The sequence below is a fragment of the Stegostoma tigrinum genome, chromosome 9 (genome assembly GCF_030684315.1).
Source record: "Stegostoma tigrinum isolate sSteTig4 chromosome 9, sSteTig4.hap1, whole genome shotgun sequence".
Lineage (NCBI taxonomy): Eukaryota > Metazoa > Chordata > Chondrichthyes > Orectolobiformes > Stegostomatidae > Stegostoma > Stegostoma tigrinum.
In genome coordinates, this window is record NC_081362.1 from 65808221 (window position 1) to 65833580 (window position 25360).

Here is a 25360-nt window from a genome sequence, read left to right on the forward strand (position 1 = left end):
TTAAAAGCAGAATCGATCTGGAATACTGTGCGCAGTTCTGGTAACCTTATTTTAGGAAGGATGAAATGCATTGGCAACAGTTCAGAAAGGGTTAACCACACTAATACCCACAATAGAAGGCAACAGTGGGCTAGAAATGGCAGAACTTTATGCCTCTTGCATTTGGAGAGGGCAGGTGGGATGGTGAAGGGGGTGGTCTCCAGATATACTATTCCTTCTCAGGAGGTCTTGTGTTCCTTTTGGTGCCACAAGAAGAGTTTTAAAAAAGTTTAAGTTACTGAACCTCTAATTGCTGCTTCTTAGCTCAGCTAATAATAAAAATTGCAGTCTGAAACTTGTGCTGCAATGGGTACATGTCAGTGCCAAGCCTGCATTGGTCTCTTAATGTCCTGATAGCCTATTATTTAGAGCAGGGTAAATTTTGTCATTGATTTCTTGGTGACTTTGAGTGTGAACCTGGATCATTTTAATCGCCTGGCCACTCAAGTTCTGCTAGGCGAGTAGGGTTAAAACTATCTCTCAAAAATAATGAGAGAATGTTGTCTTACTGAGGGGGAAAATTGCAAAGCCTGTCGGTGCAAATATCGCTTGCACATTCTTAGCAAGTTGGCTTAACCGGCCTGTTTTGCTTCAGTGGTTTTAAAGATGGAATATAATTGAAATGGCAGCAAGAAGAGCAGTGAACCAGTTTTCTGCTTGGCAGAGAAGATTACATTCCAAGAGACATACTAATTAACATACTAAATGTGTACACGCCTAATTTTGGCTCTTTGCTTTGCACCCCAATTCCTTAATCCTTTGGGTTGTTTTAGTAAGTTAAAAGTACTAAATAAATGTGGAATGTTGTGTAACAAGCATGCTTACATGCACACTCTGTTGGAAATGTCACTTCCATTTTTCTTATTAAATATGATATAGAAGTCTGTGCCCTAAAAAGCATGATTCGATACTTTGACTTCTGTTTTTTCCAGACTCCAAGTGGCAATGTGGAAGCAAAGGTTGTCTGTTTTTACCGACGCAGGGACATTTCAAACAGCCTGGTAGTACTGGCTGACAAACATGCAAGTAAGTTTAATTTAAAATTTTCTAAGACTTTTAAATGCCAAGTTTGAAACTGTCAATTAAGTTTGTAGTTAATGGCCACAGATTTATTCCAGAATTTGATTATGTAATTTGAAAATGTCTTTATTATGTCAAGCAAATAGGTGTTTCTGTGCACCAATAAGATATTGCAGGACATTATATTGTACAATAGAATTTTGTCTGTATTAAAACTTTTTGTTTTTCAAGATTTCATTATAATGGAAGAAAGTTAAACATGTGTTTGAGTACATATGTGATATGAAAAGTACCTTCTGCGAAATAAAAGATATAGTGACTGTGAACAATTGCCCTACTACTCAGTATTACAGCACATTGCACCCTGCCATTGTATTCTTTGGAGCATTGTAGAAGAACTCCAGTACTCTAGAGCAACTGCATAAATATTATTTTGAAGCGATTGGCCTAACTTCTTGAAGTTGTTTTGATAAAAGTTTATTTGAACGCTTTTTCTTCATTTCACCAAACTCAAGTTTTGGGAGACGAATGATTGCACATCAACCTGATAATGTAAAGTTATTATAATAGTTCAGATGTTTTTGGACCTAACAAATAATTATCTTGTGGTTGGAACTTCACTACATGTCTTTAGAGAACAGCAAATTATTGATACAGTCGAAGAAGGATCCGAAACGTGAACTTTTCTTTCTCTCCATGAATGCTGGCAGACCTCCTGAGTTTTCCCAGCATTTTCTGTTTTTATTTCTAATTTCCAACGTCTGCAGTTCTTTTTCTTTTGGCTTAGCAAATTACTGATGCTCTATTTGGACACTTATTGGCACAAAGATCCCACTTTGGATTGCTTGTTTAGTATTAATATTAAATCTTAGTTTCCTCACTTTCCCTCTAGATTTTTCTTTTTTCCACCTGACTTATCAACAGTGTTCAATTAGATATGATGTAGCGAGATTAGAAGAAAAACTTAACTTGTACTTTTGAAATTGCACTGATAATTTTAACTGATCACAGTAATGTTGATCTTTGCCTTTGATTTTTTTTCTGCTTTGGATTATGAATGAGTCTGTATTAACATAAATCATTATGGTTTGCCAACTTGAGTGTTGGGTAGAACGTGATTTGTGGACTCTGGTTTTAAAGCATGAACTATTTGAATAGATCTCACCCTTTTTAAATTGGCGTAATTTTCTTATATTATCTCTCTCTGACTTCTATTGATCCTAAAACCTACACTTGCTGAATCTGTAGCATCAATAATTCTGAATCAGTTAGGGAAATAAATGTATGTTGCTTTTTGACCACATTTGACTTCGCTTGCGTGCACTTTAGTAGATACATTCATTTACAAAATGAATGTATGATTTAATTCCTACCTACCATTCCTGTGTTTGAACAAAGCCAATCTGTATAAAACAATGTGGTATGGAATATCAGAGATAATGGGAACTGCAGATGCTGGAGAATCCAGGATAACAAAGTGTGAAGCTGGATGAACACAGCAGGCCAAGCAGCATCTCAGGAGCATAAAAGCTGACCTTTTGGTCTCTGGTGAAGGGTGTAGAATATCATTTGATTTTTGTACCATGATACATATTATGCATAAAGTACAATAGTGTTTGTTAAATAAGGCTTTATGAGGACATAAAGAGCAACTGTATGAACTTTGTAGCAGCTTTCCAGTTTATTTTTAAACCAAAACTAGTTCATTTGCCATTTTATATCAGAGTTTAGATAGAACATAATCTTGAAACCCCTGAGTTGCCTTTATGTTGCTGCCTACATTGGCCCTGAACTTGAGAGACTAGCAACAAAATCATACATCTCCTACACTCGGTCTACTCCTTCAGCTTTTTCTGACGAAGTTACAGACAGTTAACTTCCTTTCCTATTCCACAAGAAATAAAGCAGACACATTGATAGCCATAGTGTTTATTACCAGGCAGAGCCTGGGAACTCTGTGGCTAATAACTCTCAGTACCTGACTCCCCAGAGCATTTCCACTGTTTACTAGGTACAGTGAAGACTGAAATGAAATACTGTTCACTTAAGGGAGTCAATGACCGAGTGGTTTTGTCTTTAGATTATGATTCCAGAGACCCAGATGATGTTCTGGGGACATTGGTTTGAATCTTGTGATGGCAGATGATGGAATTTGAATTTGGTTTAAAAAAATCTTGAATTAAGAGACTGTCAGACCATTTTCGTTTTTCAGGAAAAGCTCATCTGGTTCACTTTGCGGTCCTTTAGTGAAGGAAATTGCCATCCTTACCTGGGTTGACCTTCATGTAACTCCAGACCAACAACAGCAGCACTCTTCAAAATTAAATGGCCAATAAATAAATGCTCGCTTAGCCAGCAATGCTCACGTCCCTTGAATGAATGAAAAAAAAATGCTTTCTTGGATGTGAGTGCAGTTTCAACAATAGTCAAATCTTAGAACAATCCAGGAGAAGGCAGTTCACTGCCTCACCCACTACCGTAATCATTCATACCCACCACTACTGATACAGGGGTAACAGGGTATATCATTTGCAAAATGCACTGCAGCAATTTAACAGCATCTTACAGATGACTAATCTCGTCTAGAGGGCATGGGCAGTAGCTCCATGGGAACGCTGTTGCCTACAAGTACTCCTGCAAGCCCCTCACCATTCTGATTAAGCAATATAATTCTAATCTGGGATTTTGAATAGGTGACAGTGAAAATACTCCTGTCCTTATTGGAGTGTAGAATTATCTACATCGAGACTGTAACAGTTCAAGACGAAGCTCACCACTGTCATCTAGACGGCTACAGCAATGAGAAATACTGAACTTGTCAATGATGCTGACAAAATATCATTTAAACAATAAGTTACCTGAAATCGTTGACCATTCTTCATCTCCAGCTATGGTTTCTTTTTGCTTCAAGGTTGCTGTCATCAACCTCCTCCTCAAAAACAACTTTTGACCTTGTTTTGCTTGCGAACTATTGTTCAACTCCAGTGTCCTGTTTTTTTTCCAAATCTGAATGTGCTGTCATTACCCTAAATATCTTCCCACCTTTGCTGGAACTCCAATAAAAGCAAAATATTGTGGGTGCTAGAAAAACCTGCAGGTCTGACAGCATCTGTGCAACAAAAAACAAGAGTCAGTGTTTTTTGTTAATTTTGGGCAGTTTTGAATATGGGCCGTTGGACTCAAAAAATTAAGAGTCTGTTTGTCGACCCGTAACCCTCCTGCTTGATGGCCTACATTACCTTCCAAAATTCTGATCCCTCTTCCAAATTGCTGTATGGTCTCACCTCTTGTTATCTCTGTTGGCCCAGCTCCATTACAGTTCAAGATCTCTGCACTTCTTTAATTTTAGTCTCTTGAACATTTGCAACTTGGGTGGTAATGGAGGAGGAGTGAGTGTCTGACCAGCAGTTTGACTGTCGTTAAGTCTTCCAGGTCAGGTACAACCCGTTGGTAAGTTACATGTATGTCAGTTGGGGTGCTGTGGAGTTGTCAGTCCAGGGGATGGGCCAAATTTCCTTGTAATGAGACAAAACCAGGAATTGTGTATGATGGAAGTGAATGGAACTGGTGATGCATGAGCAGGAGAGGAGGTAAAGTGCTCCCAGTGAAAGTGGAGAGTCAGAAAGAGTGGATGAGAACCTTTTAGTGAACATGATTAAGGGTGTAATGATAGTTATAGTCCATGAACCTTAGTGAGATGTGTGTACAGTGGCAGAGTTAGACTGAGTGATGGCTGTGTGAGTGAGAGGTTCTAGAAGATGTAGCAGTTAACCTTGTGAATGCAGAAGATCAATAACTTTGTCTCTCTTGAGTTTCACTCAGGACACTACTAACTTGGGGTGCTGCCTCAGTCCAGGCTGGCTCAAGCCATGGATTGGTTCACAAGTCAGCAGGAGAAAGCATTGCCCTGCTTTCTACAATCATGTTACCCAATGTTTCTTGGTTCCTGTGAACAAACCAAAGTGGTAGCTTGTCATTCTGGGGCATTTCCTCTGGGATGACAGTCTGAAGTGCTGTGGAACTGGGTTTTAAATATTGCGTCAGCAGTGTAAACATTGTAAAGTCCTTGTTTTGGTGAGTGCGTCTACCACTCTTGCTGTAGGATTCCTATAGATGGATGCTGAAGAAGCAAATCGCATGATAAACAAAGTGTGGAAGACTGCTTGAGAAAAGTTAGCCTGGACCACGATAGACCTCCACCATGAGCATCGCTGAAAAACTCCATCCAAAAATTTAGAAAATGCACTCCTGTTGAAACTTGTAGAATTCTGAAGGGGACAGACACGGTAGACTGGAGAGTCTGTAACCACGGGCCACAATCTCAGAATAAAATGCAAAGTTCAATGGAGTGTGTAGGAGGGTATACCAGGAGCAGCACCAGGCATACTTAAAAATAAGCTGTCAGCCTGGTGAAGCTGCCAAGCAGGACTACATGCATGCCAAACAGCGTAAGTAGCAAGTGATAGAGCTAAGCAATCCTACAATTAACAGATCAGATCCAAACTCTGTAGTTTTGCCACATTCAGTTGTGAATGGTAGTGGACGGTTTAAAAACTCGGTGGAGGAGGAGGAGACTCCACAAATTTTCCAGCCTCAATGATGGAAAAGTCCAATACATCAGTGCAAAAGAGAAGGCTGAAGCATTTGCATCAACCTTCAATCAAAAGTGTTGAGTGGGTGATCCATCATGGCCTCTTCAGTGGTCTGCAGCACTACAAATACCAGTCTTCAGCCAATTTAATACACTCCCTGTGATGCCAGAAATTGGTGACATTGGATAAAGCAAAGGCTTTGGCATCTGACAACGTTCTGGCCATAGTTCTGATGACCTGTCCTCCAGAATTTGCTGCCGTCCAGCCAAGCTCTTTCAATATAGTTACAACACCATCATCTACCTGACAATGTGGAAAATTGCGCAGATAGGTCCTGTACTAGGACAGATTCAACCTAGCCAGTTACCACGTCCATTAGTCGATTCTTAATCATCAGGAAAGTGATGGAAGGTGTCATCAACAGTGCTATCAAACAGTGCCTGCTCGTCAATAACCATCAGTGATACCCAGCTTGTGTTCTGTCAACGATACTCAATACCTGACCTTATCACATCCTTGAGTCAAGTATGGACAAAAGAGCTGAATTTCAGAGGTGAGCTGAGAGTGACAGCCTATACTATCAAGGCTGCCTTTGACATAATGTGGCAGCAAGGAGCTCTAGCAAAACTGGAACCAATGGATATCAGACAAACAGTCCTCCAGTAGAAGTCATACCTGGCACATAGGAAGATGGTTGTGCTGTTAGAGATCAGTCATCTCAGCAGGAGGACATCTCTCAGGATAATATACTAGGCCTAATCATCTTCAGCTGCTCCATCAATAATCTTCCCTTCATCATAAGATCAGAAGCCGGGATGTTTGTTGATGATTCCATGATGTTCAGTACCATTTGTGAACTCCTCAGGTACTGAAACAAAAACAGAAATTTTTGGAAAAGCTCCAGAGGCCTCATAGCATCTGTAGAGAGAAATCAGAGTTAAAGTTACAATCACAAATTGAAACTAAAAATAATTTTGCTAGTCTAGAACATCAAAATTGTTTGTAAGTCTTTAACTATACTATGAATAAAATCAGTGAACATGAAAAACCAGAATCAAATCTGAAATCTGAAACGTCTTTTAGTGATTTCACAGAAGCTAATGTGAATGGAGAAATAATAACACTGGATTAGAGTCATACAGCATGGAAACAGAGCATTTGGTCTAACCAGCCCATGCCGACTGTAATCCCAAACTAAACTACTTGCTTGCACTTGGCCCATGTCCCTCCAGACGTTTGTTATTCATGTACTTATCCAAATGTAATTTAAACTATACCTGCATCTACGACTTCCTCTGGAAGTTCATTCCACATGTGACCCACTCTCTCTCTGTGTAAGAAAAAGTTGTCCCTCATGTCTTTTATTAAATCTTTCTCCTCTCACTTTAAAAATATGCCCCCCAATCTTGAAATCTCTCACCCACAGGAAATGCCACCTGCCAATCACTTTATTTGTACCCCTCATGATTTTCTAAAACCACGAAAAGGTCACCTCCTCAACTCCTATGCCCCAGTGGGGAAAAAAAAGTCCAAAAGTCCAGCCTCTTCTTTTAACTCAGATCCTCCATTCCCAGCTACATCTTGTCTGAACACTGTCCAGTTTAGTAATATCCTTCCTATAAGAGGGTGACCAGAATGGGGCACATTGTTCCAGAAGAGGCCTCATTGACATCCTAACTCCTATCCTCAGAGGTCTGAGCAACCTGCCTCTATGTGACTGAAACTTCAATGAATTAGGTACCTGAACCTGTAAGTCTCTGTTTGACGACACTACCCGCGGCTTTACTTTTAATTGTATAAGTCCTGCCCTTGTTGGTTTTACCAAAATGCAATACCTTGCATTTATCACAAACCCCCATCTGCCACTCCTCAGTCCATTGACTCAATTGATCAAAATCTTTTTGTAAATTAGAAAATAATTTTTCCTGTCCACTATACCACCGATTTTTAGTGTCATCCGCAACTATGCCTTCTACATTCTCGTCTAAATCATTTATATAAATGACAAAGAAAAGCAGACCCAGTACTAATCCCTGTGGAACACTGCTGGTCACAGCCTTACCATCCAAAAAACGAACCTCCTCCACCAGTCTGTCTCTTGCCAGTAAGCCAATTATGTATCCAGTTGTCAAGCTCACCCTGAATCCCATGTCATCTAGCTTTACTAACTTATCATACATGCAGAACCTTGTCAAACGCTTTACGAAAGTTGAAGTAAACAATGTCTCCTGCTCTGCCCTCATCAATCTTCTTGGTTACTTCCTCAAAAAGACTCAGTCAAGTTTGTGAGACATGATTTCCCTCACACACAATCGTGCTGACTGCCCCTAATAATTCCTTGCCTCTCCAACTGCCCATAAATCCTATCTTTCAGAATTACCTCCAACAACCTACTCACTACCGAAGTCAGACTCAGGTTTATAGTTCCCAGGCTTCTGCTTACATACCTTCTTAAACAAAGGCACAGCATTAGGCGCCCTCCAGTCATCCGCCTCACCTGTAGTTATTGTTGCTACAAATATTTCTGCAAGGGGCTCTGCAATTTCCACCTTAACTTCCCAGAACATCTTGGGATAGACTAGATCTATCCCTGAGATTTATTTACCTTTATATCTTCTAACACCTCCAGCACTTACTCTTCTGTAATGTGAACTGTTGTGAAAACATCAGTATTTATTTATCTGAATTCTTCAGCTCCATTTCTTTCTCCACTGTAAAATACGATGTGAACTATTTATTTAATATCTCTCCCATCTCCTGAGGTTCAACACAAAGATGACCTCTTTGATCTTTAAGGGTCCTTACTATCTCCCTCTTTGCTGTCTTGCACTTAATGTACTTGAATTTGGTTGAGTTATCCTTTAACCATTTTCTGCCACGGCTAACTCATGTCCCCCTTTTGCCTTCCTCGTCTCCCTTGGATGGCGTTAAAGCCAAAAACAAAGCATCTAAATTGGCCAGAAAAAGCAGTAAACCTAAGGACTGGGAGAAATTTAAAATTCGTTAGAGGAGGACAAAAGTTTTAATTTGGAGTGTGAAAATAGGATATGAAAGTAAGCTTGAAGAAAACATAAAAACTGACTGCAGAAGCTTTTATATATATGTAAAGAGAAGACTGATGAAGATAAGTGTAGGTCCCTTGCAGTTAGAATCAGGTGATTTCATAATGGACAACAAGAGGATGGGAGACTGGTTGGACAAGTACTTTGGATTTGCCTTCAAGTAGGAGGACACAAGTAATCTTCAAGAAATGCTAAGGGTCAAGCATGAAGGAGAAACTGAAGGAAGCCCTTATTAGGAAATGGTACTGGGGCAATTGATGGGATTAAAACCTGATTATCCCCCAGGCCTGTTGCTCGAATCCCAGAATACTTAAGAAAGTGAACCTAGAAATAGTGGATGCATTGATAATCATTTTTCAGCATTCTGCCAACTCTGGAAGAGGTCCAATGGACTTGAGAGTAGTTAAAGTGACCCCACGCTTTCTAAAAAGAGGAGGGAGAGAGAAAATGGAGAGTTTCAGGCCAGTTAGCCTGACATCTGTGATTGGGACAATGCTGGAGTCAATTATTAAGGATGTTATAGTTGAACTTTTGGAAAGTCATAACAGAATCAGTCCTAGTCACCGTGGATTCACTAAAGGGAAATTATGCTTGACATGTCTTCCGGAATTTTATGAGAATATGACCAATAGAGTGGACAAGGGTGAATCAGTAGTTGTTGTGTGTTTGAACTTTCAGAAAGTTTTGTCAAGGTTCCGCACATTAGTAAGGAAAGTTAAAGCTCATGGTATTGGAGGTAATGTATTGACATGGTTAGGAATTGGTTGGCAGACAGGTAGCAGAGAGTTGGAATAAATGGCTCATTTTCAGAGTGGCAGGCAGTGATGCATGGCGTGCCGCAGGGTTCAGTGCTGTGTCCCCAGCAGTTCACAATGTATGTTAATGATTTGGGCAAAGAAATGTGCAGATGACTCTGAGTTGGGTGGCAGTGTGTGCTGTGAGGAAGATACTAAGAGGCTGCAGGGTGATGTGGGATATACTGGCTGAGTGGGCAAACACTTGTCAGATGCAATATAACATGGATAAATGTGAGGTTGTCCACTTTGTTTGCAAAAACAGGAAGGCAGACTATTATCTGACTGGTGGCACTTTACAAAAAAGTGAGTTTCAACAGGATCTTGGTGTCATGGTGGAACAGTTGCTGAAGATTGGCACGCAGGAGCTGCAGACAGTGAGGGAAAACTAATGGCATGCTGGCCTTTATAGCAAGAGAACTTATGTATCAGAGTAAGTGTGTCTGCTGTAGTTATACAGGGGCTCAGTGAGGCCACACCTTGAGTATTTGTGTTCAGTTTTGGCCTCGTCTGAGAAAGGACATCCCTGTTATTGAGGAGTCTAGTGAAGGTTCACCAAATTGATTCTCAGTTTGACAGGACTGACGTAAGGAATGACTGGATTGACTGGGCTTGCACTCGCTGGAATTTAGAAGAACGAGGGCTGATCTCATAGATGCAGAATGAATGTTGGGAGGTCTGTAACGAGAGGTCACGGCCTGAGAATAAGGGGTAAGCCATTCAGGACTGAGATGAGGAAGAATTTCTTCACTTGGAGAGTTGTGAACTTTGGAATTCTCTCCTACAGGAAGCTGTTGGGACTTGTTCATTAGATATTTGAAAGAGGGAACTAGATATGGCTCTTGTGGCTAAAGGGGTTAAGGGGTATGGAATGAAAGCAGGAATGGGATACTGAAATTGTACGATCAGACTCAAAGGTCCGAATGGCCACCTCCTGCACCTGTTTTCTATGTTAAGAATGCCTTTGCATGCTTTATGCTGTTCAAGAGATTCATTTGAACTCAATTGTCTGTAGCTAATATTCTTTTTAATTCTTGGCTCGAACCTCAATATCTTTTAATTAATTCAATGGGTGATACTTCAAGAAAACTGGCTTTGCTTTCACAAACATAGAGTATGTTACGTTTTTTCTCATTTTTCATGGTTTATTGGTCACTAGATTATTCTGAAAGTGAGTGAGAACATCAAATATAATTTTAAGGAGAAATTGCATATCTACTAGTCTCCCACATTATCAGCAATTGGTATGGATGTCTTGTTTAGATGTTTCCTATTCCAGCTGTTTTCAATGTATTTTGCATAGTGGAAACTAAACTTCACTTCAAAGTTGGAATTATTAATAGCATTTTTTTGAAAGTAATTTGAATGGCAATTGTATTCCATTCCATATCTACAATAATTGTGTTTATAGAGTTGGACAGGTTTTTGAAGAAATCTTCATGCTGTTGATTCGTTTGTGTGTTTTGATCCAACAAACATCACGGGCTTGGCTGACTAAGTCGTATGTAGTCTTTTTCATGCTCCAGTATATTGAGCTTTCAATTAATTTTTAAAAACTGTACGTAAGCTATAAACGTAAAATGGCTGCTGCAAATCATGTGAGCTTTGACATTTGAGCAAGTCTCAGTGGAATACCTAATTAAATCTGGACATTCGCTGCAATCTGAGGAAGTCAGACATCCCCTGATTTTAAGGACAGCTTGACACAAAAGATCTATAGAATTCTAGCAGCCATCCTGTCCTCTGCTCCCCACTTTGTAACTGGATTTTCGATTTGCTGTCCAACAGACTGCAATGAGTAAGGACAGGAGACAACACCTCTTCTACAATAACCATTAACACTGGTGCCCTGCAAGGCATCATAGTCAGTCCCTAACTATGTTCCTTATATACACATGTAGCTGTGTGGCCAAATTCTGCACCAGCTCCATTTACATGTTTGCTGATGACACCACTGTTGTATTTTGAACAGTGATGAGACAATGTAGGAAAGAGATTGAGTGCTTAGTGGCATGGTGTAAAAACAACAATCTCTCCGTCAAAGTCAGTAAAACAAAGGAACTGGTCGTTGACTTTGGGAAGCGGAGTGGAGGGCATGCCCTGTCTGCAGAAATGGTGCTGAGGTAGAGATGGTAGAGTGTCAAGTTCCTGGGAGAGCAAAAAGTTGTCCTGGTCTACTCATGTTGACACTGTGGTCAAGAAAGTACACCTATGCCGCCTCTTCCTCAGGAGGCTAAGAAAATTCGGCCTGACGATAAAGACTTTTACCAATTTTTTATAGATGCGCCAGAGAGAGCATCTTATCTGGACGCGTCACAGCATGGCATGGCAATTGCTCTTCCCAAGACTGCAAGAAACGACAGAGTTGTGAACACAGCCCAGTCCATTATACAAACCAACCTCCTATCCATTGACTTCATCTATACTTACCACTGCATTGGGAAAACAATCAGCGTAATTAAAGACCCCTCCTACCCTGGTTATACTCTCTTCTATGCTGTTCAGTTGGCAAAAGATATAAAAATTTGAATACACAAATGGACAGATTCAAGAACAGCTTCTTCCCTGCTGTTATCAGACTTTTGAATGTACCTCCTAAATGTTAATTTTGATCCCTCTTTACACCTTGGCAACTGCAACACCACCCTGCACTCTGCTTTGTTACCCTGATGCACTCGTGTAGTACGATTGCCTGTAAAGTACATAAGACAATACTTTTCACTGTACCTTGGTACACGTGACAATAATAAATCATGTACCTGTTTCACTTTAGACAAAAAGAAAGATCCATGTGTTTAAGAGATAGTAAGACCTGCGGATGCTGGAGTCAGATAACACAGTGTGAAGCTGAAGGAACACAGCAGGCCAACAGCATCAGAGGAGCAGGAAGGTTAATGTTTCAGGTTGGGACCCTTCTTCAGAAATGTGGAGGGGTGAAGGGAGCTCAGAAATAAATAGAAGGAGGGATGGGGCTGGAGAACGTGGGTGGGATGGTGATAGGTGAGTGCAGGCTGGGAGTGGTGGGGATCAGTCTGTGAGGTGGGTGGAGCAGACCCAAAATGTTAACCTTCCTGTTCTTCTAAAGCTGCCTGGCCTGCTGTGTTCCTCCAGCTCCACACTGTTTTATACATGTGTGTAAGATCTGTGTGAATAGATGCCATCAATTTTCCATTATATTTTGATGGGTGTGCTAACCAAATTAGATGGAGTGGATGTTGAAGTTAAAAACATAAGATGTGGAATCCATCTACATATTATTGCTTTCTTTTGAAAAAGAACTTTGAACTTGTTCATTAGGAAATCATATTACTGACACACTGACTGCATTAAAATAAGAAGCCATTTGAAAAGTGTGTTCCACCAGCCAGCCATTGAACTAACTGCTGGTCATCCAAGCAGCCAAGACAATGACAGCACTGCTTTGAAAATGGGAAGTCCAACAGAGAAGGGCTTCCCAAACCTGTTTCAGCTTCAAGTCCACCTGAGGACGAAATTCCTAGAAATTTGACTGCGCGAAATTTGGCAATTCGCTCAGAATCCTTAAATTTACAAGTTCCTTATTTCAATCTTAAAACGTCAAAACCGTTTATAAAATTCTTTGTTATGAAAGAAAATGAAAAGTTCAAGCAGTCACAGTATATTACCTTCATCTGTACCTAATGTTTGCACGTTTGAGATGAATGAGTTATTTTGCAGTTCTTCTTGCAGTCTTTTGGGTTAAATATGTGAGAATAAATAACCATATCTTAAAATTCACACAAGCTTGTTGCAGGAATTATTTGAATTGGAGGCACAAGGAGGGTAAGAAAACTCACTTCTTTCCAAGGCATAATTGAGTGCAAGTATTAAAGGGAACACACACGCTGTCTGTGACATTGTACGTGGGCATTGGGTCAACTCCTTTTGAGCTTCGTACCATTGCAAAAGCAAAGATAGTCTAAGAGCAACTAATCTAATGGTATAATGTACTGCTTGAAGTCCATTGGCCAGCTTTGTAAAAATGCTCCAGGAAATTCCTTTCTTGTCCCTAGAGGAGATAAAGCATGGTGATCTGTGATACTTACCTCGCGCATACAACTCTTACACTGATTCGAGTTGTCCACTAGCCTTTTTTTTTGTGGATGCTTGCTAGTTCTAACATTCATCTGGCTTCTTTTTGAATGGTTGTGGGAGAACAAAAAAACCTGACTGCATGTGCTACCACTTTCTCCAAAATGATGGACTATGTATCATGAAACTCAGTTCTATTCTTTTTATTTTCTCTAATGGCTCTGGTCCTCCATGATGTATTTATCTGAAAAAGTATAGCCAAGTGGTTTGAGTCTGATTATTTCACTCTTAGAAGACTGTAACTCTTTGACAAACATCAGATCTCATGAAATTTAATAACCTTGGATCTCAAAGCTTGTTAGAATAAATAAAAAGTACAATCTAGAAATTGTCACCTGAATCTTTTCAAGGGCTGATGTTCTCTTTTGTGAAGACTATAATTGTATGTAGTCTTGGTCAGGCCAGGTCAAGAATGTAATTGCAAAAATAATTTTTTGTGGTCTGATTGTAGAGTGTTTATGCTGACACCTTATTAATTTACATAATAGTTGATCAACTTTGGTTATAAGCCTTAAAAGACATGTTGATACTCTAGTTGTTCCCATGCTCAAAAGCATTCAGCTCATCACCCTGCATTGTGTCAACATGCTTGAAGAAATCCCCTACTCAAGTTAATAAAGGTTTTAATTTATTAAAAAGCATCTTCCATCAATGAAACTCTGGCTTATTGAGTTTTAATTTGCCTGCACCTTCTTTTATGTTACAGTGTTTTTGTTTCAGTACGTAACTATTAGCCACAAATTTGCAAATCATTTCTGTACTCCCTCATCCCAATTGCTGATTAGTCCCTAAGGAATAATTGCCCTGATACTAATGTCTGTATAACTCCACTTGTGACTGATGCTATAGTAGACTGTTTTTCCACTTCCTTTTTGTGACGGTAAATGAAACTATTTCTAATCCAGTCCAGAATTTGGTCATTTGTTCCACACTAAATAAGGTTCAGCCTTATTTATTAGTATTTTGTGCAGCACTTAGAATTCCTGTGATAGCAGGAACTAGTAAAAGTACCAGACTTTCCAAAATGATCACATTGAAAAAAGGGGAGAGGGTGAAGTAGTGCTAATGTCACTGCAACAGTAATTTAGGATAGCAGGATAAGCTTGAATGGTTTCTGATAGGTCTCTGTGGCAGATAAAAGGTCTTGGGAGGCTGAGATGATTGTGGATGCTGGACACCAGCCAGTACGGATAGTAACATTCAAATGTAAAGTTTTTGGAAGGAAGTTCATCATTTATGGCACCCATAACAAGTATTATAAATGGCTTAGGATTTATAATATTCAGTGTTAAGGCTAGCACAGACCAGTCAAATTGATTGTAAAGTGGGATATTCTGAGAATAGCAATAAAAAAAGTAAGAGTTTGCTTTAGTTTGATTAGCACTACAGGACAACCAGGATAGTAGTACTGTGACCATTGTATCTCTTCTTATTCTGTGCTGATTTGTCCTGAATTACAAAAGAGTGCGCCTCAAATATCTGAATTTCTCCTGTCTGGTTTGGAGGCGGATGGACAAGTGTGGAAATCAGGCCGAGATTGGGAAATCCAGACTTTGATGTCAGTTGCCTGTTTGAAAAGTTGACTTCCATAACTGAGATATAACTACCCCTATGTGAGGCTGGGGTATTTATTGTTCAGCAGGGCTCAGTAGATGGTCAGGAACAGAGGAGCTGTAGGGTTTTGATACACAATTCTTTCAAGCTGGAAGGTTAAATTGTAAAATAAATCTATATTTTCAAACGACATGTGGAGCACAACTCCCTTACCAGACAGCAGTTCAAATATTGAATGTACAATAGGAGTGAATTCAAGGTCATTTGAAAGGTGCGGAGGAGTTTCAGTTTTCACAGCAGAATTGAAAGCAGAGACACTAGCTATCATGCTTATTGGAATGGAAATTGAGAGGAAAACTTATCACACTGTTCAAAACTGAATAGGTATTTTTGGAACAGGTAATAATAGCAATTTCTCATTACTGGTGAACATAGAAACAGGATAGGCAATTCAGCCCCAGAATACAAGACCAGTATATGAGGAGAAAGATGAAAACATGGCTGCATTACCACTTACCATTGAAAGGATTTGAACCCTGGTTCTAGAACAGGGCGGCATATAAGAGGTCCCAGAAGAGGACTTGTATCGTAAATGTTAAGGCCCTGAGGAGTGTTGTGGAACTGAGGGACCTAGGAGTACAAGTTCATAGTTCGTTGAAAGCGGTGTCATAGATGGACAGGGTGGTGAAGAACGCATTTAACATGCTGGTCTTCATTGGTCGAGGCACTGAGTATGGGAGTTGGGATGTTATGTTACAGTTGTATAAGTCATTGACAAGGCTGCAATTGACATATTTGGCACAGTTTTGGTCACCCTGTTATAGGAAAGACATAAACTGGAAATTGTGCAAAGAAGAATTAACTATCAGGATGTTGCCAGGACTAGTAGGCCTGAGTTATAGGGAGGGGTTGGCCAGGGTAGGACTTCATTCCTCAGAACATAGGAAAATGAAGGGTGACCTTATTGATGTATATAAAATCATGTAGGGTATGGATAGGTTGAATGCATGTAGTCTTTTTCCCCGATATGGGGAGTTGAAAATGAGAGGACATAGGTTTAAGGTGAGAGGTGATAGATTTAAGAAGAATTTGAGGGGCAACTTCTTCACTCTGATTGTGGTGTGTATATGGAATGGGCTGCCAGAAAAAGTGGTTGAGGCAGGTACAATTGCATCATTTTAAAAGTCATTTGGGTAGGAACATGGATGAGAACGGTTTAGAAGGATATGGACCAAATGCAGGCAATTGGAGCTAGCTGAGTGGGCACCATGGTGAGTATCCCATAACAAGGTGTAGAGCTGCATGAACATAGCAGGCCAAGCAGCATCTTAGGAGCAGGAAAGCTGGCGTTTCGAGTCTAGACCCTTTCGGCCCAAAACATCAGCTTTCCTACTTCTAAGATGTTGCTTAGCCTGCTGTGTTATCCCGGATTCTCCATCATCTGCAGTTCCTACTATCTCTAACCATGGTGAGTATGAACCAGTTTGGGCAGAAGGACCTGTTTCCATGCTGTATTATTCTATGACGCAGTGACATTGATCATTCTCCATTTGAATATATAGTATTAGTTTACCTTAATGCCAATTTATGTTGATGTACTGCAGATTTTTTGTTTAACAGGATCCAGATTAAGCCCATGCGGTGAACCTACTAGTGATCAACGAGGTGATTAATTAGACAGTACTGTATGAATTGTACATAGTAGCTTTGATTAACTGCAGTAGCAGTCAAGTTTAAAAACTGTCTTTTGAAATAACTACACAGAGACCTGTATCCTTTCGGCAAGTCACCCTTTAATTACGTGTGCATGGGCACTGAATAGCCAGCTCAAAGCCAGTCCCTAGACTGAGGAGACCTTCTGAATCTCTTGTTTATGTCTGTCAGCCAGGGTTCGCAGATTGGGGTTGTTAATCTGGGCCATTCAAGGCTCTCTTAGTCAGTGACCAGGGTTCCAAACAGTACACTTTCAGTAATTTTTAAAGCAAGCAGAATTTTTACCTGAGCTGAAAATTAAGCTAAATTGTGAGTTGAGTTTGAACATTTAATGCTCTTAAACCTTTTTGCTTTCAAATCTGGAAGTAATGGTATCGAGTAGCCTAGCAAATATCTGACCTTAACACGTCAGTAGTTGTTAGGTATCTTGTTGACGCGAATGTCTAATTAAATGAAATATTACCTCCTCTTATCGACAGATTGTTAAGAAAATGCTTTATATTTAATATTATTTGAAGGTCATAAATTCTTTTTCAACAGCCCTTTAAAAACTTGGCTTCACGTTTTTTTTGTACGTAATTGGTTTTGGTTATATAAAGGAGGGAATTGAAAATTCACTGGGCATTGGCTTTTTTCCTTAATCAGGTTTTCCCAGAAATGATGTGACTGGTGATCTGCTTCTGCTGTTTAGACCTGTGACTGACTTGGGAAGATTGCTAGGCCCGAAACATCAGCCTTCCTGCTCCTCTGATGCTGCTTGGCCTGCTGTGTTCATCCAGCTCCACACCTTGTTATCTTGGATTCTCCAGCATCTGCAGTTCCTACTATCTCTGAGACCATCTATGTCAGTTCAGACAGTAATGTATTTATTCTTTGATTGGAAGAACATCGCAAGATTGTATTTCCGAAGCAATTTTTGTTTGAAAGGCTTCAGAGATGACTGTGTGTGATTAGTGACCACATGAGCCAAACCATCAAACAACAAGACTTTGGAACATCCTACATTATATCCTTGTGCCTTCAAGTATAACCCCATGGTCAAGGTGTTTTTTTTTCTATTTATTTGTGAGATGTGGGCATCATTGGCTGGCCAGCATTTCTTGCCCATCCCTAGTTGCCCTTGAGAAGGTGGTGGTGAGCTGCCTTCTTGAACTGCTGCAGTCCTCCTGCTGTAGGTTGACCTGCAATGCTATTAGGGAGGGAATTCCAAGATTTTGATCTAGTGACAGCGAAGGAATGGTGATATATTTCCAAGTCAGGATGGTGAGTGTCTTGGAGGGGAACATGGAGGTAGTGGTGTTCCCATATATCTGCAGCCTTTGCCCTTCTAGATTGGAAGGAGCTGTCTGAGGATCTTTGGACAATTTCTGCAGTGCATCTTATAGATAGTACATACTACTGCTACTGAGTGTTGGTTGTGGGGGAGTGGAGGATTGTGGATGTCATGCCAGTCAGATGGGCTACTTTGCCCTGGATGGTGTCAAGCTCCTTGGGTGTTGTTGGGGCTGCACTCATCCAGGCAAGTGGGGAGTATTCCATCACACTCCTGACTTATGCCTTGTAGATGATGGGCAGACTTTGAGGAGTCAGGAGGTGAATTACTTGTTGCGGTATTCCTAGCTTTTGTTTAACTGTGTTTATGTGGTGAGTCCAGTTGCGTTTCTGGTCAATGAATAACCCCCCCAGGATATTGATGAGTGGGGGATTCAGTGATGGTAACACCATTGAATATCAAGGGACGGCGATTAGATTGTTTCTTATTGATGATGGTCATAGTCTGACATTCGTGTAGCACAAATGTCACTTGCCATTTGTCAGCCCAATCCTGGATATTGTCCAGATCTCGTTGCATTAAACATGGACTGCTTCAGTATCTGAGGAGTCACGAGTAGTGCTGAACATTGTGCAGTTATCGCGAACATCCCCACTTCTGACCTTTTGATGGAGGGAAGGCCATTGATGAAGCAGCTGAAGATGGCTGGGCCGAGGACACTTCCCTGTGAAACCCCTGTAGAGATGTTCTGGAGCTGAGATGATTGACCTCTGACAATTGCAACCACTTCCTGTGTGTCAGGTATGACTCCAATATCAGAGGGTTTTCCCCCAATACCCATTGATTCCAGTTTTGCTTGGGCTCCTTGATGCTTTACTCGGTTGAGCGCAACCTTGATATCAAGGGCTGTCGTTCTCGCCTCATCTCTAGACTTCAGCTCTTCTGTCCATATTTGAACCAAGGCTGTAATGAGGTCAAGCTGAGTGGTTCTGGCAAAACCCAAACTGGGTGTCGTTGAGCAGGTGCTGCTTGTTAGCGCTGTTGATAGCCTTCTGTCACTTTAAAGATACTTGAGAGTGGATTGATAGGGCGGTAATTGGATTTGTTGGATTTGCTCTGCTTGTTGTGTACAGGACATACTTGGGCAATTTTCCACATGGTCAGGTAGATACCACTGTTGTGGTTGTACTGGAAGACATTGGTGAGGGCAGCAGCAAATTCTGGAGCACAATACTATTGCCAGAATGTTATCAGAGCCGTAGGCTTTGCGGTATCCAGCGTCTCCAACTGTTTCTTGAGTGAATCGAATTGGCTGAACACTGTTACCTGTAATGTTGGGAACCACTGGAGGAAGCCGAGATGGATCATTCACTCGGCACTTCTGGCTGAAGGTGGCTGCGAAAGTTTCAGCCTTATCTTTTGCACTGATGTGCTGAGCTCTTCTGTCATTGAGGATGGGGATATTTGTGGAGCCACCCTCTCCCGTAAGTTGTTTAATTGTCCACCACCATTCACAGCTGGATGTGGCAGGACTGCAGAGCTTAGATCTGATCAGTTGGTTATGAGATCGTTTAACTCTGTCTATCACTTGCTGTTTTCCCTGTTTTGTGTGCAAGTGGTCCTGTTTGGTGGTTTCCCTAGGCTGATACCTCATCTTCAGGTATGCCTGGTGCTGCTCCTGGCATGCACTCCTGCACTGTTCATCAAACCAGGCTTGATAGTAATGGTAGGTGGGGATATGCTGGGCCACGAGGTTACAGATTTTGCTGGAGTACAATTCTTCTGCTGTTGATGACCCACAGCGCCTCAGTGATGCCTATTCTTGAGTTGTGTGAAGTCTGTCCCATTTAGCACAGTGATAGTGCCACTCAACACGATGGGAGTTATCCTTAATTTGAAGACGGGACTTTGTCTCCACAAGGACTGTGCGATGGTCACTCTTACCGATACTGTCACTGACAGATGCAATTGCAACTGGCAGATTAGTGGGGATGAAGACAAGGATGTTTTTCCCTCACCACTCACCGCAGACCCAGTATTGCAGCTGTGTCCTTTAGGAACCGACTAGTTTTAACAATAGTACTGCTGCCGAACCACACTTGGTGGTGGACGTTGAAATCCCCACCCAGAGTACATTTTGTGCCCTTGCCATCCTCAATGTTTCCACTAAGTGTTGTTCAACGTGAAGGAGTACTGATTCATCAGCTGAGGAAGGATGGTATTTGGTAATCAGCAGGTTTCCTTACCCATGTTTAACCTGAAGCCATGAGACTTCATGGAGTCTGGAGTCAATGTTGAGGATTTCCATAGCAACACCCTCCTAACTGTATACTGCTGTGCTGCCACCTCTGTTGCGTCTGTCCTGCTGATGGGACAGGACATATCTAGGGATGGTGATGGTGGTGTCTGGGACATAGTCATACTCACAGAATCATACCTGCAATTGCTTCACTAGTCTGTGAGACAGCTCTCCCAACTTTGGTACTAACCCCCACATGTTAGTGAGGAGGACTTTGCAGAGTTGACAGGGCTGTTTCAGTGTTTTCAGATGCCTAGGTTGATGCCAGGTAATCTGTCCAATTTCATTTCTTTGAGACTTTGTAGCAATGTGTACAACTGAGTGGCTTGGTTGGCCATTTCAGAGGGCAATTGAGAGTCAACCACAGTGCTGTGGGTGTGGAGTCACATGTAGGCCAGACCAGGTAAGGGTGGCAGGTTTCCGTCCCTGAAGGACATTAGTGAACCAAATGGGTTTTTCTGACCATCAGCAATGATTTCATGGTGATCAGTAGATTCATAATTCCTGACTTTTTAAAAAAAAATTATTGATTTCAAATTCCACTATTTACGTTTTTGCCAGGAATTCAATTTCTGCAGAAAAATCTGCATTTATTTCTTTATACCTGAAGCATGTCTGTCTGTGAGTTGGGACATTTTTACGGATAGGCACTGAAACTTCTGCATACCAGACTGCATCATTATTGAATAAGCTTTATTTTGATAAACTCGCAGTTCTTCAGAAATGTTCAAAAGTCTGGTCGCATCACACCATAAGGCGTAGAATCAGAAATAGCCATTTCAGCACATTGAGTCATCTGTGCTGATCCGACAATCATCAACTTTACTTTCCTGTCTCTTCCCCATGATTTGTGATTAAACGTCTGTCCATCTAAGCATTAACTATACTAATGATTCAGCCTGTACAATCCTCTACAATAAAGAATTCTAGAGTTTCACTACTTCAAAGAATAAATTTGCTTCTGACACCTCACTGCCTGAATGTTGAGTGGAAAATCAGGTCAGGTCATGAAGTAACTTAAGGATCTACTTCTTTGGAGTTATTTATGTAATGCTATAACTTCTGTTATTTCCTTCTTTGAACAAAAATAGCTTCAGATTTTAGAACTGTTTACTTTGGAACAAACCATGATTAGGAAGAAGGGAATATAATTTAGTGATGCTGTGTTCAATTTAAATTTGGTTGAGACAGAGAGAGCTTTGTGGGACATGATTAGATTGGAGACAGTGGTTAAAGCAAAATGCTCGTGTGTTTCCTAGAGTAGAGATAGAGCAAGAAGGTGGGAAGTTATTTAATTACAATGTTAGTATATTACATGATTTGAATTTCAGTTCTATTTTTCAACTTCACATCACACCTTTGGACCAGTGTGTTTCCTTGCTTTTTCTTTGCATTTGAAAGCTGTGAATAACTGAACAAGGGTAAACTATCATGTTTCTGTTTATCATTCTGTACCTTTTCTCGTCCCAGTGCTTTCATTAACATAGATAATAGGAGCAAGAGAAGGCCATTCGACCCTGAGTCTGCTCCACTATTCAATAAAATTGTGGTTTGTCATCCAGTTCAGACCTAGTTACCATTTTCTTCACATACCCATTACTTCTTCTAGCCTGAAGAACTGTATCTAACTCTGTCATGAAAATATTCAATGCTTTGGTCTCAACCACTTTCAGTGGCAGAGAATTCCACAGTCTTCTCTGTATCTGGATGAAGAAATTTCTCCTCTTGTCAGTTCTAAATGTCCTACTTCATTTCTTTAAACTGTGACCCCGGTTCTGGACTCTTTGGTCACCAGGACCATCCTGCATTTATCCTATCTAAATTTATCCTTTCTGAAGAGAAACTCCTTTGTAGACTTAACCACAAGAGCAAAGGAGCATAACATTTTAAAATTAAACTTGGGTCATTCCGAAGTGCAGTCAAAAGAAAAGTAAGACTTGAATTTATATAGTGCTCTTTATAGCAGTTGGACAAATCAAAAGTGCTGTACAAATAATGAAGTACATCTTTTTAAAGTACAGTAACTGGTGTAATGTAGACAAAATACCTTCATGCAGAAGATAGCAGAAATCTCCCTGAGAAACAGAGATGGGATTAATTGAAAATTCACAATTGAGACTGATGTATGTTGGTAGTGCTAGGGCATTTTATTTCCCAAAGAGAGGGAAGTAGATGGAGTTGAGATACTGATAAATAGGAAGTGGATAGGGGACCTTCAGACTTCCTCTGCCATTCAATAAAATGACTGATCTACTTCAAATCCATCTCCCTGCATTAGAACACAGGAATGCTGTACAGTATTATACTCTTAATTCCTGTAGTTCCTTAAAATTGCCTTGCCTCGAACAAACTTAATGAGTACATTGTAGCAGCCCCATGGGATAGTGAATTCCAAACCTGCTTCACCATTAAATAAATTTCTGTTAATTTCAATCCTAAGTGGCTAGCCCTTTACATTGAAACTTGACCTTGTGTTCTAGGTTCCTCAACCAGGAGAATCATTTTCTCATATCCTACCCTGTCCACCCTCTTAGTTTTATATGTTTCAATTCTTTCATTTCTCATTCTTCTAAACACTAGAGAGTATATTTCTGAAAGATAGCATACATTTGCATCACACATTCTATTACCACAAGGTATCCTAAAAAGCTCAATGCCATGTATGACGCATTTTCCTTTTCCCTACATGCCAGAGCAACAGGGTTCTCTGTACGTGTAAACCTAGAATCGCTACGGTATGGAAGGAGACTTCTTGGACCATCACCTTTGCACCAATCCTCAAGCATATTTACCATGGCTAATCCAGCTTGCCTGCACATTCCTGGGCATTATGGGGTAATTTAGTGTGGCCATTCTACTTAACCTGCACAACTTTGTACTGGATAGAAACCTCTGTGCAGACACAGTTACCGAAAGCTAACGACTGAACCAACATGAATCGAAGCATCATCTGCCACCTCTAGCAGGATGTCGCTACCAAACATATCTTTCCTCACTCCCATTTCCAGCATTCACTGCTCAGTGTGGACTCCTTTACTTTGGTGAAATTAAATGCAAAATGGGTCACTGCTTTGCATAAGAATGACTGCGAACTTTTAGTTGCCTTTTCAATAAAGTATTTGCTGTCACACCAATGTTTTAGTCGTAGGCCTGTTACAGAATTCCAGTGCAATTTAATGAAAGCTGAGGAACAGCACTACAGATGCTGCTAAATTGTTGTGTTTCTCCAGCATTTCATTTGTAAATCCAATGGAAGTACATTTTAAAGTATATTCGCTGTTGTCATTGCAGGAAACCAGGCAGACAATTTGCACTCTGCCAATTGTCCAACAACAATGTGGTAATGCTCAGTTTTTTTTTTCTAGTGTTGTTGATAAGCATTTGCCCTGATCTTCTCAAAACAGTACTGTGGACTTGTATATCTTTGAGTGGGCAGATGGAGTCTTGGTTTAGCATCTTAACTGAAAGATGGTACATTCAACAATGGTACATTGCATCTTACACTCGAGCACTGCAGTAGACCTTGAAACTGGCACCTTGTGTTTCAGAAATAAGTATGCTAGCAATTGAACAACTATTAATACTGACTTCTCTGCTTAATCTGGTCTTGAAAACAATACCCTGATCCCAGCAACTGAGGGTGCCAGAAGAAGCATGGGGCAAACTTCTTCACTCACATTGCATCCGTTTTTTTCACTATTTCTGTACCCTCACACCACATTTCAGCAGATTTGCTCACCTGCACCCTCATCTCCATTTTGATCTAGTGAAGTATATATGTAACCATTATTTTCTGTCACTCTGATTTGTTCCTCCTGTATGATATTCATTCTGTTCCTTAAGTCCAAGGGATGAAAACTTGAAAGGAAATTATGGGCGTCTGTTCCCTGAGGAGTAAACATTGACCTGTGGACTGTAGAATCCAGACGTTGCTTATCACTGGCTGGCTGTGTAAAATGACCCATATTGTCTTTATTGATGCCTCTGATAGGGTAAGACTCTAACCTTTGCTCCCCCGCTCAGCTGTTAATGAGTTGAGTGGTGGGTGAGTTATCTCGCTGTTGTGGATTAGGTATTAGTCAGTACCTAACATGACAACCACATTTAGGAACGAATCAGAAAATTGTGGCCTTTTATTTCCTCCTTTGAAATTCCACTATAGTTCAGTGCAAATATCAGATTATTTCATCTTCCAAATTGTGAAGTTATTATGAGAATTAAAATGTGATTTTTGAATTTCTGGACCCTGACCCAGTTTCCTGATTTCTATATCTTTAGTAAGTGTAGTAATTTTAGTGCAGAGATTTCTGTTTATTTCACATAGTCTCACGAAGCTTGCTTCAATCTGGTCAGATGGTCAGTGCATCCATATAAAATATTGGGTATAACAATCACATGTTGCAAGTTAAAATTGTAATTTTTACTATTATTGTAACATAATTCTCTGTCTTTGGATTCTGGAAAACATGGACACAAATTTGGGAAGTGCAAATTATTTTTCAAGAACTTTGTTCAAGAAAGATAGGTTGGAGATGTAATAGTTGTTTGTGAGGGCAGAGAGTCAAGATCTGTGCTGCTTGAAGGCGAGGGTAACAGTGGTGAAAGTGAGAGAGCCACAAGCAACAAAACCTAACACGGAAACCGGAAAGATAGGTTTATGAGAATGCATTCATGGGAGGGAGAAATCCGTCTTGTGTTATAAGATGACTTTGGAGAGAAATTGGAGAATGATGCAATTTCAGGTAGTGGAAGAATCTTAAAGCAAATTTGGACCAATGAAGCAGGGAAGGGGTAGTCTCTGTCTCAGTGATGGAGAAGTCTGTGAAGTCCTTCATTTTTATTTAGAGATCTGGATGAAGAGGTAGGGAAGAGGGGTTTAAGCAATACTGCAGTAGGCAAAAAAA

General features: G+C 40.5%; 1 protein-coding gene across 7 annotated transcripts in view; it reads left to right on the forward strand.

Moving 5' to 3' along the window:
* mta3 (metastasis associated 1 family, member 3) overlaps positions 1–25360 on the forward strand; it is a 236151-nt gene that overhangs the window by 43533 nt on the left and 167258 nt on the right. For all 7 annotated transcript variants that reach the window (XM_048535934.2, XM_048535930.2, XM_048535931.2 and 4 more), the window contains exon 3: positions 972–1065. Coding sequence is in view for 6 of the 7 variants with exons in the window: in XM_048535930.2 (XP_048391887.1) it covers positions 972–1065 (94 nt within the window). In the remaining variant the exon portion in view is untranslated. The remainder of the gene's footprint in view (positions 1–971; positions 1066–25360) is intronic.